Source organism: Plecotus auritus, assembly GCF_963455305.1.
Source record: "Plecotus auritus genome assembly, chromosome: 14".
In the NCBI taxonomy this organism is placed as follows: domain Eukaryota; kingdom Metazoa; phylum Chordata; class Mammalia; order Chiroptera; family Vespertilionidae; genus Plecotus; species Plecotus auritus.
Genome location: NC_137780.1, coordinates 8561382 through 8575282, shown reverse-complemented (window position 1 = coordinate 8575282; position 13901 = coordinate 8561382). Strand labels below are relative to the sequence as shown.

Here is a 13901-nt window from a genome sequence, read left to right as displayed (position 1 = left end):
ACCTGAATAAAAATGCTTTTCTTCAGAGCGAAGTCAACTAGTAATTAAGATTTTCTCCTGAGCTGGTATTGAAGGAAGCAGGCAGTGACCTTCCGGTGGTCTCCTTCCGAGTGTACTCACCATCGCTTTCAGCCAGGTGCAGAGAGTGGGTGACAGCCGGGCCAGCAGCTCCCTGCCTTCCCTCGCCTGGGTGTGGAGGAGCGCGTGAGCCAGCCTCTGCCCTGTCAGCACCAGCAGCTGAGAGGCAAGGACCTCTTTGTCATGAACCTGCAGGATGGCCTGCGGAGGGGAACACGGACAACCAGGGTAAGAGCTGGCAGGACTCTTGCTCAGTTCTGATCTGTGGCCGTGTGTACAGTTGACCCTTGAACAACATGGGAAATACATTCTCTACTCTGGCTCACTGTATGGTAAGAGCATAATACGTAATACATGTAACATACAGAATGTGTTCATCAGCTGTCTGTTGTTGGTAAGTCAACATTAGGCTACTGGTAGCTAAGTTTTGGGGAGTCAAAAGTAGACGCAGATTTTCAACTGTGTGGGGCCAGCTCCTCAACCCCACGTTGTCCAAGGGTCAGGTGTACAAGCAAAATATCATCCAAGTCAAACGTAGCATTTACAACCCAAATTTCCATTTTTCAATTTGGTACGACTGCAACTTGTGAGAGTCATTTTCAAGCTTCTGCCTGTTTTCTTGACTGCTAGGCCTGTGCAGAGAGCAGGCCTATACACTGGACTTCACTCAACATTCAGCAGGAGTTGTAATATTTTAATTTTCTGTTCTGTTTTGGTGCCTAGAAGCTCTAACAGAAGAATAAGCAAAAAGCTTTATGGAGACTTGACTGGTTCTTGACTCCAACCATCCACTTTCTCACTTGAGCCCAGTGAGCACCCCGAGGGTCTATTACCTCTTCCCCTAAGTGGTCCACTCCGTAGTTGTAGAGTTCCCCCACGTAATGCCTCCTCACAACGTCTTCACTAACTTGAAGGTGATGGGCCAAGTCCACGGCCAGCACTGGCCACTCCAGGTCTTTCCCAGGAGGAGTGGCTGGGGCCGTGTCTGAGCCGTCCTTCTCCCTGGCGCCCGCATGCTGAGCCTGGACAGCGGCACTGACAACCTTCAGCAAGAACTTGAAGGGAGACAGAGACACAGTGGTATCCTGTTAGTATGTTCCCGTGAAACATACCTGTGAGGGGCTTTTCCATGGAAACTGTGTACTTCTCAAGAAGCGACACAATGTAAAGGTAAACTAGCTCTCCAGAGTGCTGCGAAAGTGGTCAGCCTTTAAAGGCCAGCTAGGTTTCTGTTTTACTACCTTTTCCCAAGAAACAAAAAGCCCAATAACTAATTTACCTGTTGTCGTACAGATATGAAATTTGGATCCATTTCTCCACTGGGTAGTAACTGAATTGAAGTTAGGTCTTTGAAAAATGCATTTTTCCCCTAAAGAGAAAGAAGAGACCAAGAAAACATGAGTATGGATTAAAAGTCATTTAAGACTACCTTGTGATTAATGTCTTTCCTCCTCCAACAAGAACATTTATCTGGTAGGCGGCGCCCAGGGATCCCTCCTCCTGGCAGTCACTCATGTGGCTGGTGACTCGCTGCTAGGTAACTGGGCAGCCATGACAGCGTGTCCCTTCCCAAGTTAGGGTACAAAAGGACTGTGGCCTCGGTGTGCGTGCTCCTGTCCCTCACCTGCTCCGAGGTGAGCGAGCTGCCTGTGAAAGGCCCGGGGGGAGGAACTGAATCCTGCCTACATGTGAGCTTGGAAGCCCCCCAGCCCTGGCCGCCTGCCTAATGCAGACTCAGAGACTCTGAGCCAGAAACACACCCACATAGGAGAACCCAGATTCTCGGTTCACAAAAATGGTAATCAACTCTGGTTTTCAGCCACTCGGTTCTGGGATAATTTGTCACACAATAATAGGTAACTAATACATAGTATGTACTCTGAATCCTTTTAAAAACACCTTGCTCGAGAGCAGATGTGTGTCTGAAGAGCCAGAGCAGAATCCAGGGTTCATGTTCCTCGGAAGGAAATGTAACAGAGCAGAGTGGCCGCTGAACCGGCAGCCACGGGCTCTTGTCCCAGCCCACCCCTTCTGCCCAGGGAGTCTGATGGGAGGAGAGGACCCACCGGGCACGGTCCCGCTCACACCTGCTCCCCCAGCTCCCAGGCGGCTCTGGTCCCGAGGTACTTGCCTTACTGTCGAAAAGCGACAGCGGCTTCACAGCCCTCAGAGAGAACCGCATGACCGCGTACAAGATGGAGCACAGGACCGAGTGGTGCTCCACCAGCGGGTAGTGGATGGGCTTCTGCTCCAGGGCCAGTTCCACGATGGAGATGGGCCCTTCGACAGCGAGCCACACATCCTCCGTCTCCAGGTCAGGCGCCTGCATTTCATCCCTGCCAACATCTGCCTGTTTGAGAATGGAGAACCGTATTCAGAATTGGTGAAGTCAGAGCTTGCACATACCTCATTTAAAGAGCTCACCAGTAGCAAAGTGCAAACCTCGAGTTCTCCCCACCCCAAAATTATAATTTTAAAACTCCCCAAGTCTAATTCTAATAAGCCTAAAAATAGTGATATTTCTTAAGTCAAAACTTTGAATAAACGAAAATATTTCTCTAGTGCTTTTGTAAGTCCAGTGAGTTTCAAAATAATTAACAGCTCAGACAGTTTAGAGTGAAAATACACCTTTTACCTCCAATAAAGTCTGAAGGAGATCCAAGCAGGAGCCGAGGAAAGAGGTCATCGCCGTGTCGCTCATCCCCACATCCTGGTTTCAACAAGGAACAGATTTAGTTCCTGCAGCAAAACTGCTCCAGTTGCTCTCCGAGAAATAAAACGACCTTCCACAGTGAACAGACGGCACCAGCACATTTCAGTTCCTTCCTTAGAGTTCACTGGCTTTAAAGAAGATGGCACCACGGTTCATTTTTAGCAGCTGGTGTCCCGGGTGCACTGTACGGACACAGTGTCATCCGCCACCATGGACGGGCCACTGGTGCTCGCTGTCCCAGAGTCACAGGGGACAGCCATTCGACAGCCACTTCATTATGGTCCTGCGTGACAGTTCCGAGGAGACAGCCTGGCCTGGCCTCAGAGCACCTTTTAGGGACTGAACGGAACCCTCTGAACAAAACCCAAACCCTCAAGCCTGTGAACTAAATACCTGAGGATGCCGTGTGCAACGATCGTTCCTGCTGACGCCCTTAAAGGGCCTGGCCGAGGGGCCCCTGCAGTCACATGCTGTTTATTAAACCAGCAATCAGCACATCCCTAAGATGTTTAGAGAGAGAGTAAGTGCCATGAACTACAGTCACAGGGATGCTCGAGTGCATACCCGAATTCTTCAGCCATGGTGATTTCTGGGGACCGAGGGTCTGTAATAGCTGAGTTTGTCCCAATGTTTCTTTTATGTGCAATAATATTTCAAAGTTTGAGTAAAAGCCAGTGCCCATGGGCAGGAGTGTTATCTAACTCTCTGTACAAGTTATTACATGAAGGTAGATCAAACCGCTACTCCCGGGTCTACTGCCATTTGAAGTTCGATGTTTTGTGATCAAGTTCTCACTTGAACGACAGCAAAAACATGCAGCAGCAGCAACTTGTTACCCGCCTGTCCACAGTGCAAAGTTGCAGGCGTCTCGTGAAAGCCAGGCTGGCCCACGCTATCTGAGCATCATCTGCACAGGCAGATCGGGACCGGCCAGAGCTCAGAGCAGTTCCCCTCACAGTCCCACCTTCCCATTTCCTCATCTCCCGACATGCCATGAGCAGGTGAAAGGCAGAGCTCACCCCTGCGTTAGGGGGGTTCTAGTTCAAGTGCGGGATTAGCAACTACACATCTAGCTCAGGGCGATTCACTTACCCTCCGGCATAGCCTCTCCTTGGGTGCCTTTCCAACCTAAAACAAAGGACAGGAATGCTGTATTTATTTAGTAACTTCAACAAAAAGGCATCACACACACACACACACACAGGGCATCACTCTGGTGCGGGAAATAAAAAGTAACCAAATTCTAAAAGTACAGATACACTTACAAATGTGGCAACCATAACACAATGCAATTAATTGTGTGGTGGAATTCTGTAAAAGTACATTACGAAAAAAATATCACTCTGGGCTCACAAATAATCCTTTTCAAAAATACAGATTTTTGAAGTACTAAATAAGGAAGACTCTAAAAAGCTGGTTCTTACTTTGCATAATTAAATAACTAGGTTTCCTTGAGACTCAGAACCAAACTCCAGGCTACAAACGAGGAGCAGCTAAGAATTCTGCTGGCTGATGAAGACACAATGACTTTAAATGGCTGGAAAGGAGGGATAATCTAAAGCAGACAGAAGCCCCACTCTGGCTCGGAAAGCCAGCTGACTTCCGTGATACAGTGGATAATAAGACTGCCGTTCACTGCGTGCACAGGGTGGTGAGTGGCAGGTAACGTTACGTGACAGGACCACTCACAGGAGGCAGTGACGGTGGAAGAAGGGACTCCAGTACAAAGGACTCTGCCTCATTAGCTCCTGCTGAGGTGACAGCAATGGCTTTCGAACAAGCGAGCTCAGTCCACCCAACTCCAGTATGTCCCACCCTGTCGCCGGAATCATTTTCCAAAATGCAAACCCAAACGTATCATTCCTCTGCTTCAAGTTGCCCCAGTGTCTTCGAGATAAATGAAAAGCTGCCCCCCACTGAGCCCTCACCCCACAGCCAGGCCGGAGGGTAAGCGGCTGACACATATCACTAGAAAATCCCAAAGCCACACCAGCCTGCAGCTCGGCCTCCAGCAGCTGCAGATCAAGCTCGTCTTAACCACCAGTCTTCCTGAAGCGCGCAGACCGGCCCCCGCCGCTGTGCCTGAGGCCAGGAGGCTCCCGCTAGTGCTGACAGCTTCCGCTCCCCTAGCCCCGTGACATGCTTGCACGTTTAGTTCGTCCCCAAATCTACTTGCGCTGGTTGCACATACTGCAATTACCCAACTGAATTCAACTGATGAAAGGTGAACGATGAAAACAAGGCAGCTGTGCCTATGAATATGATGTTGACTGCTTTAAAAAGACCGATGGAGGGTAGCTGACGCCTAGGTCTACTGGGAGAGACACAGGAAGCAACTACAAAGATTGGGGCTCAGTTCTAAAACTCTGAAGGTTCTGCACTCAGACTGCACCATACCTTTCAGAAACAGGTCCTAGAACTCATGGGCAATGCATTATGGGTGAGGTTTATGCAGGAAAACCGAAGAACTACAATCGACCCCATTCCAAGAAGATGCCTGGGCTCCGCATCCAAAGCTGAGTGAGAGCACCTGTAGGCTTTCACTTAAAGCAGAGAGCAAGACCCTCCCAGCCCCGACCGCCAGTCCTGGTCTACGAGGTCCAGAGCCTTCACCGTGGAGGACTTTCCAGGACGTGGGCTCCTGCTCGAGTCACGGAATGCCAGCAATGGGACTACGTCTCACTGAGCAGGAGTGAAATGTAGTGTCCGATGAAACACAGTCTAGCAAGGCCAATGGAATAATCTTTCTAATAGCAACTCACTCAGGGGACCAATAAACAAGAAGCCAGGAGGTGAAATTTAGGGTTACCTTATCCAGCAAGTATGTGGCAGCAGAAAACCTTTTCACCAAGAACGTGTTCCACATCATCAGGGCGATGCCTGCAGCAAACGGAGGAAACGCAGTGAATTGGAGGTTCAGGTTTCCTCTCCCATCACATGGGACGAACTCGGCTTCCTGAAGCTTCTACCACTACACGGGCTGTGTGCTGAGATATCAGCTCTTATGCCTCAGGCAATACGTGTAAAATTAATAAAAACCTTCACTTAATAAAAATCAGAATGGGGCTGCAGAAGAGGATAGCCAAATGGCCAATAACTGTAAGAAAAGACATCTTTAGTTATCAGAGAAAGATGAACTAAAAGGACAGCGATATCACATAACCAACAGAAAGGCTGACTTCAAAATGACAATACCGAGTGTTGGCAAGGACGTGGAGACAACTGGAATGAGTGCTCATACCTTGCGGGAGGGATGTTAAATTGGTAAAGCACTTGGACAACTGGCAGTTATGAACTAAAGCTAAATAATAGCGTGTCTACCACACGACCCAGCGATTCCACTGCAGGAATGAGTATAGCTTCATTCATACAGCCAAACACTGGAAACAAACCCAATGTCCATCAACTGATGGTTCTCATATATAATCATCAAGTAAAGTGATAGGTAAAAAACATTAGAAACCAAAATACAGAAAATACAGTTAAAAAAACACACCCGGGCTTTATACTTGCACATTTAATATACTTGCATATTTAATCTACTTGCATATTTAATACGGCATTTAAATTAAAATTAATGAAACAGTTGTCAGAAACTGTCAGCGTAGCGTGACGGTCATGTGCAGTTACACCCATACAGCCGCTCCTGCGCGGAGCAGTGAGGCCCTGCGCAGGCTGAGAGAAGCCAGGAGGCTCAGGGAGCGCATGGGGTGCTGAGCCCTAACCTGAAGAAACACAGCCTGACGTCAGCAGGTAACGGTTTTATCAGTGAGGACACACGGCTCTGGGGACCATATTCCCGGATGAGTCACTTTAAATCTTATTTTCGTTTCTTGGAAGAAAGTATGACCTCAAACTAATAGTGAATAGTGAACTAATTTTCAAGCTCTCCTCATGTAAAACGAGGCCTTTGGAATTTCTGCAGTTTGACTTCATGCCACCTACAGGGAGGTGGTCCCGGAGGAGAAAGCAGCAGCTTCTCTAGACTTGATCACATGGACCGGCAGCGATACTTCCTCCTACCAGCCCCAAACCTCGTCTCGGACCTTCGGTGACCCACTAGCCAAGGCTCAGCTCCTCAACTCTTCTGGGAACTCACCTAAGTGGAACCAGCAACCTGTTTACCATTTCTCTACAGCTGCCAGCCCCTCCCTTTTCTGGACCGTATTCCTCTAAGAAAGCCAGTACTTTGTATAAACAATACACACTGAAGCTTTAGGTGGTAAGACCATCAAACAGAAACATAACAGGATGTGAATGTAAAGATTCTTGTTCTTGAGTCAGGTATGTTTTTACGCCTGTTCACTTACCGTTCTGAACATGTGCATTAAGGATGTGCTTCAAGTGTTCTATTGACCTCACAAAAAAACGTGCTTCCTTACATGAAGGGAGAAAGAAGAGAAAAAAGAATATAATTTAATAAGTGTTTCACATACAAATGGGGACTTCTTACATAAGCTTCCCCATAAAGCTACATAAGAATGCTGCAGTAAGAACATGGAAGTATTAGGTAAGAAGTAATTTCTCCTAAGATAATGTCATGCTCTCTTAGATCCACATCACCTATATAATGATTGATTCCTAGACACCCCCAGGTCATAGATGCTGATATCTGGGTTCAAGACTGTGATCTGTACATCATAGCAGCATTCTCCAATAAATGCTTGCATTTCACACAGATATGAAAACAGTGCATTTCCTGCTTTGCAGTATCATCCATTCATTATTCAACAAATATTTGTTGAGCAACTACTATGCACCAGGTTGTGTGAGGCACCAGGACCACTGTAGTGAACGAAACAGACCCAAATCCTTGTCCTCGCGGAGGTTGCACTCTCGTGAGGGGGCCAGATGAAATACGTAAATAAATTACACAGGATGTGAGTGATCAGTGCCAAGGAGAAAGCACTGACGCAGCGAAGGGAAACAGGAATTATTAGAGGGGATGCTTGAAATTCAACTCTTTCTAATCAAGGTAGTTTAAAACCCAAATACAGTTTGTAAAATGTTCCCCAGAAATTATCCAGATGCTTGCTGAGTAATTTTGTGGCCCGTACAAAGATTAAACAAACACATCACCTTGGTAATTTCAAGTGTTCTGAGCCTAACAAAGCTGTGTGCGCAAAATGGACCTGGGATGGGCTGCATGGGGCAGGGAGATAACTATTGAACAGGAAAAAACCCAAGCAAATAAGAAAAGCGGCCACTCATTTCAGATGTAAGCAGCTCCAATAGACCAGGATAAACTAGTCAAAATGTCAGGCACCATGCGAGCATCTTCTCCAGAAACCGCTACGACCCCGAGGCAGCTGCTGCTAGACCCTCATTTGCTTTAAGGAGAAAACAGGACAAAAGCTCAGAAGCATTCCCAAAGCTGTTAACTAGTGGTGGTGGTGGGGGGAGGGGGCGGGGGCTTGGACTCAGCGCTGCTTGCCTTTGGTTTGTAAGTGAATGCTTAAAACAGCGAGTCTCTTAAACATCACTTTCTCGGCCTGGCACCTGGAACTGACTCAGATTTTTGCAGTTATGATGCCCGTTTCGCCCTAGAATTCCCTTTCCACGTAGGAAAAGGACCCCATTTCCGTAGCGAGCCTACATGGGATTACCATTCAGCCTGGAGAGGGTGACTGGAGGGCTCTGGAAGGTCCCCTGTCCCTGATCTCTTCTTGGTCAAAGTTTAACAGATCAGACCACGCCTTTGTTGAGAGCACTGACATTTTAAAGCTCTTCCTTGAATATGTGAGTGATTACATATTAGACTCTTTTTGAGGAAGGAGAATATCATTATTATATTAGTGTGATTTAGTTCAGCAGGGAGATTTTCACTCAGAAGTGCAACCGACATGAGGACAGTAAAGGAAAGAATTCTAGCGGGAGAGGCAGAAGGCAGCAGGGCACCGACGAGGGAGGCCTGCGTGAACGACTGTGCCAGCAAAGGGGGCCGAACACGGCATCTGTACATCTTGCTCTATCCTGGCTTCAGTCCTGAAGGACTGGCACCATCATTACAAAAGGCGGAGGGAGAACCAACGGGCTGAGAGAGGCAGTGCCTCCAGGCGGGGGGCCCTTCTCCCTACACTTCCAGACCGTGGACGCCCGGAGAGAGCTGAGGCCGAGGCCGACGTGGCCTCGAGTCGCCCTGTGCACAGGGAGGCCGTCCTGCCTCTCCTGCTGAGGCCAACGCAGAAGGATGAGGGGAAGCAGACGCATCTGCAGAGTCAGCCCTGGGCGGGCATCCGGCTCCGACTCACTGTTATCACGGTGACCACGGTGTGAAGATGCAGGTAGGGAGGTGCTATCGCATGCAGGAATGCAAAAGGAAATAAAAAATATACTTATTTCCCGGCTGGCATGGCTCAGGGGTTGAGCCGGGACCCATGAACCAGGAGGTCAGCGGTTCGACCCCCAGTCAGGGCACATGCCCAGGTTGCGGACTTGATTCCCCAGTAAGGGCCAAGCAGGAGGCGGCCGATCAATGATCCTCTCTCATCATTGATGTTTCTTTCTCTCTCTCCCTCTCCCTTCCTCTCTGAAATCAATAAAAATATTAAAAAATACACACACACACACACACACACACACACACACACACGTTTACTTACAACATCTAACAGGGACTAGGCAAATCACACTGGTTTTAGATACAGAGGACCCGAGGCTAAATCCCAGCTTGGCAGTGTGTGCTTAGCAAGGAACGCGGCCTCTGTGGACCAAGAGTAGCGTGAGGCTGATGGCAATGCCGGCCCTGCACGGCTCCTGTGGGCGTGCGGACAATGCCCAGCTCCAGCACAGACATCCGCGCGGAGACTCCGTGTTCCTGTCAGTTCCTTAACTACACAGCCTGAGCACGCACAGGGTGAGCACAGAAAGACAGCCCCCGAGGTGCCGCGTCTCACCTCCGGGTCCTTGTTCCACTGCACCACGTACTCCCAGCAGCAGTGTGCGTGCAGCACGTCCAGCTCCAGGCTGCACGGGAACTGCTCGCGGGCCGCACGCAGCAGGTCTGCAAGGCAGAGGCAGGGGCTGTGACTGCCGCCACCGGTGGGCCCCCGCTCCCGGCGCCGATTGCCCCGCATTTGTGTGTTACCTGGTATGGCTCCCAAGTCCACGTCCACCTCTGACACCTCAGATAAACCTCGGCTGATACCTTCCTTGGGTTCGTCTGGGTTTTCTGCATCTCTTTCTTCATTAACCAGCTGTAATACTTCGGGGCTCAAGTCCTGTTTAAATACCCACTTGGCTACACTGTCTGCGATGCCCCCTGCCATGTGGAGACAAGAAAGAAAACGAAACGTTGCAGCACAGCGTCTGCGGACGGGAGCCATCGGGCAGGACCTGCGTTGCCAACCACGAGGAGTCTAAGTGCCGATGCTTAGTTTTCAGCCTAAAGTGACCCAAACCCAGGAGAGTCTCAGCAGTTACTGCCTACCACTCCGCCTGTGAGGGTAGGGCATTTGCTATCTAAGGGCATTTTTATTTTTTATTTTTTATTATTATTTTTTTTAATTTATTTTTTTTTTCTTTTCAAATTTTTATTAAGGTATTATATGTGTACATATCATACCATTGCCCCCCATCTAAGGGCATTTTTAGACTCACCTAGAATATTAGGCAAATATAAATGCATATGCATACATGTCTGGATACTGCATACCTTCTACATGCACAAATTCAAAATATACTTTACCAGACGGAGACGAAGGGATGAACACATCTTGGAAAAACACTTTCATTAAATGTAAGTGAAAACATGGATTAGCACGATACTGGTCTAGGCTTCTTAGGGCAATATATTACTTTTAAGCATCAACTAACTGCCTATATGGAATAATTAGGGGCAAAATTTAGCTATAGTTAATCTACAACATGATGCTATATGCCATGTTGCAATCAATTTGGTCCAAAAACTTATAAATGCAAACTGCAAAACATTCACAATGAAGAGTCCTGTTTATTACCCAAAACAAATTACACATCTTCTGTCATTTACTGAAATGTCTTCTCGGTCTTTCCTTCTATTTTGATTCAAATGTACACCTTTCCACAAAAAGAATGCCTCACAGTAAAATTACAATTATCAGGGAAATGGGAGAGCAGTGTGCTGGGCGATGTAATTTCATGTTTGGCTTCCAAATCACTTGCAAATTTTCCTTCCGGAATCAAGGCCCTGATGATACTGCTTCGGTTAATATTAAAATGGTGTTCCCACACTTGCCCCAGGTGGCAGCGTGGGGTGCTGTGAATTTATAATTAAAAAATTCACAAGTCTTATAAGGAATGAGAAAATGGGTTAACTAAATAAAAATCTATAAATACATGCATATTTATAAACCCAGACATAGTCATCCCAGCATCACAAGCCTGACGGAGCTGCTGGGAAGAAAAGAGGATGATCAAGGTCATCCAAGGTGTAAATGCTTATGGTCCTGCGATGGAAGCCGGGGACCGACTGACTCCAGGAGGCAGGACCCCATGTATCGGAAAAGAGGTACAGGATTCAGTGGAAATTAGCAGGAAGAAGAGAAGACCTGCAGTTCTGATCTTATGAGAGGCTTCTGGGAGGAGGTGGCACTTGAGCTGAGTAAGATGTAGAACTCAGGGTCCAGGAGAAGAAGAATGAGAAAGGGGGAGGCAGGGGGAGGGAAGAGTGCAGGCTCAGAGACAGGACCCCAGGGCTTCCCTGGCGCTGAAACCTAGCGACCAGCAGGAAGTGGAAAGGGGCTGGATTCAGTCAGCCGTGCCTGGAGAGCCAGCTGCTGAGTTCACTTTGTTCGGCGGCTTCTGAACTTCTTAGGCTCAGTCTTAGTCCCTAAACGCTTACACATATGGGCAGCCCAAAGACTTGAGCTTGTGGCTTATATGCATCAATAGCTATGGCATTAGAAATTAAAGTGCAGAAATTGTAAAAAATGTTGTTATAATTAATTTTAAAGTGAAAAAATAAACCCACCGCAGGTTAGTATTTTATGAAAATGACTATAAATCCCAAAGCCCAACAGGATGTCCAGGGAGGAGTGGTGCCACATTTTGCAAATCTCTCTCCCGCCTGGCTCGGTCTGGAGTCTCTGAGGAGCTCTCCTCCCGCCCACTGGGCTCCGCTGTGCTGGGTGAACTGCTCGGGGAAGGAAGCGATGCACCCAGGCATGGAGTTGGAAAAGGGGGGACGCTGGAGGCCCCCAACCATTCTTTAAAAACAGCTGCTTATTTTGGAAGGCTGGGGGGTGTGGGTGGGGTCCCTGAGCAGGGAATTGGCAGGATCAGACTCTGAGAAGAAGTGTGTGGTGGGCTATTAATCTCTTTTAAAATCTGAGCGTATTGCTCTTTCCTTATTCTTTCAGTCATTTCCATAACAAGCGCTTACACCACCACCACAGAGCTGCAGACACACATGGTCCCACAGACCCCGTTACCTCTCCCTCCTTCCAGGAGCTTCCTGACGGAGAGCCGGGGGAGCGGCTCGGCCGGCAGCGAGGGCGCCCTGGCGGGGCGCGTGTCCGCTCTGCTGTGCAGCAGCGTCTGCAGGATGAGGCAGTCCTGCAGCTGTTTCAGCAGCAGCTTCCAGTACTCGGTGTCCAGAGACAGGGCCTCCCAGGAGTCCATGAGGGCCTCCGCGTCCGCACCCAAAGCTGTTTGGGAAAACTAACAGACAATGCCCGGTGACGACCTGGTGGGGATCCGAATCACCATGAACTTGAATGAGCTTTGGACCTGCGGGCTGATGGACAGCCCGGGTACATCGCACAGATGTTATTACTCAGCTGGATGAAACACGAGCGTCAGGAGTGGGTGGGAGACTCGGGGCGAGGAGGATGGAGTGTGGACTTTACAGAGACCTGCGTGGCCCCCTCTCCCTCGGGCTGTCAGGGCCACGCGGGAGAAGGCCCGGCTTTCCTGTCAGCACCAGGATCCTGACCTCTCTTTAGAATGCACTCACCAACACAGAAAACGTGTCTCAAACGTCTCCTTCATTATTGCAAACCTCTCAAGCTGGTGATATTGACACTATGAACTACCGAGCCTGAGGATGTAAGTGACTCTCTGCAGACCTAGTTAAGTATCTCCTCCAGGTCAATGGGGCTTCCCGCCGGAAGAAATAATCTGAGCTACCGCAAGCTATGGGATGTTAGTCCCCCCCCTCCACACACACACCCTCCCCGGTTTTTTAAAGTGTCTCCAAGAGGCGAGGAGAAGCCACCCAGGAAAGGGTCAGCAGGGACCTTCTGAGTCGTTCGGTGCTGTGTGCCCCACACACCCTGTGCTCATACAAGGGAGGTCGAACACAGGCACTGCATTTCAGGAGCTGGAGCCAACCGGGGGAGCCACGTTGTCTAACCCTGGCCTCTTTCACATGGGAAACGGAGGCCACGGGACTCATCTTTAAGGGACTCACCACCGATCACTAGCCACTGGCAGAGCCAGAGCACGTGCAGCACTCGGGCCACGTGTGCTATGCTCACATGTGGGTGCCGTCTAATGCACAGACGGGGCAGCACCGCACCCTCACCCCCTCCTGACCCTAAGAAAGACAAGTAAGAATGCCGACACACATCTTAGACCCCCGATGCTGCACCACACGAGGACGTGCGGTCCCTCTGCAGATGGGACCGGCACAGACGGACGCTGCGCCCTGCCACTTACCCTCTTCTCGGTGGCGCTGTCCGAAATCTGCGCTGCGACCGAGTGCCCCACGTGCGCGGATAGCAGGGCAGCCCCATTGTTCTCAGACTGAACGCAGGCCGTGCGCATCTGCTGCCACCAAGGGGACACCGACTGGGAGTCCCACGTGTCGTCGAGGGCCACTGCAGCCAACGTCAGAAAGGAAGCTTAGTCTCCCAGTCCTGGGCCCGGTCCTCCAGATTAAACACAGTGTTAGAGCTAAACTCCCTGCGACAAGCCTGCCTGTTGCTGCATGAACTGGAAAATGGTCCACAGTCCAGTTGAGTCAGAACACGCCTATCCCACTTACTTTTGCTGTGTGGGTCACCTTGCTTCTGGACCAACTTTAAATCCCTGCTTGGAATAGTTCATCACTGCGGAAACCCACCATCGAACGTGTAATATGACAGATCATTGTTCTCAGCAGAACAAAAGTAAGAAAAATAATAACCTC

At 49.2% G+C, this 13901-nt stretch overlaps 1 protein-coding gene across 1 annotated transcript in view; it reads right to left on the bottom strand.

Annotated features, from left to right (window-relative positions):
• The window catches only part of RAB3GAP2 (RAB3 GTPase activating non-catalytic protein subunit 2), a 54317-nt gene that overhangs the window by 646 nt on the left and 39770 nt on the right, over positions 1-13901 (bottom strand). The window contains exons 23-34 of the mRNA XM_080650942.1: positions 13430-13590; positions 12202-12430; positions 9879-10052; positions 9688-9794; positions 7102-7168; positions 5601-5671; positions 3884-3919; positions 2714-2788; positions 2210-2428; positions 1358-1447; positions 912-1133; positions 121-279 (exon numbers count right to left, since the gene is read on the bottom strand). Of these exons, the coding sequence (XP_080507068.1) occupies positions 121-279; positions 912-1133; positions 1358-1447; positions 2210-2428; positions 2714-2788; positions 3884-3919; positions 5601-5671; positions 7102-7168; positions 9688-9794; positions 9879-10052; positions 12202-12430; positions 13430-13590 (1610 nt within the window). The remainder of the gene's footprint in view (positions 1-120; positions 280-911; positions 1134-1357; positions 1448-2209; positions 2429-2713; positions 2789-3883; positions 3920-5600; positions 5672-7101; positions 7169-9687; positions 9795-9878; positions 10053-12201; positions 12431-13429; positions 13591-13901) is intronic.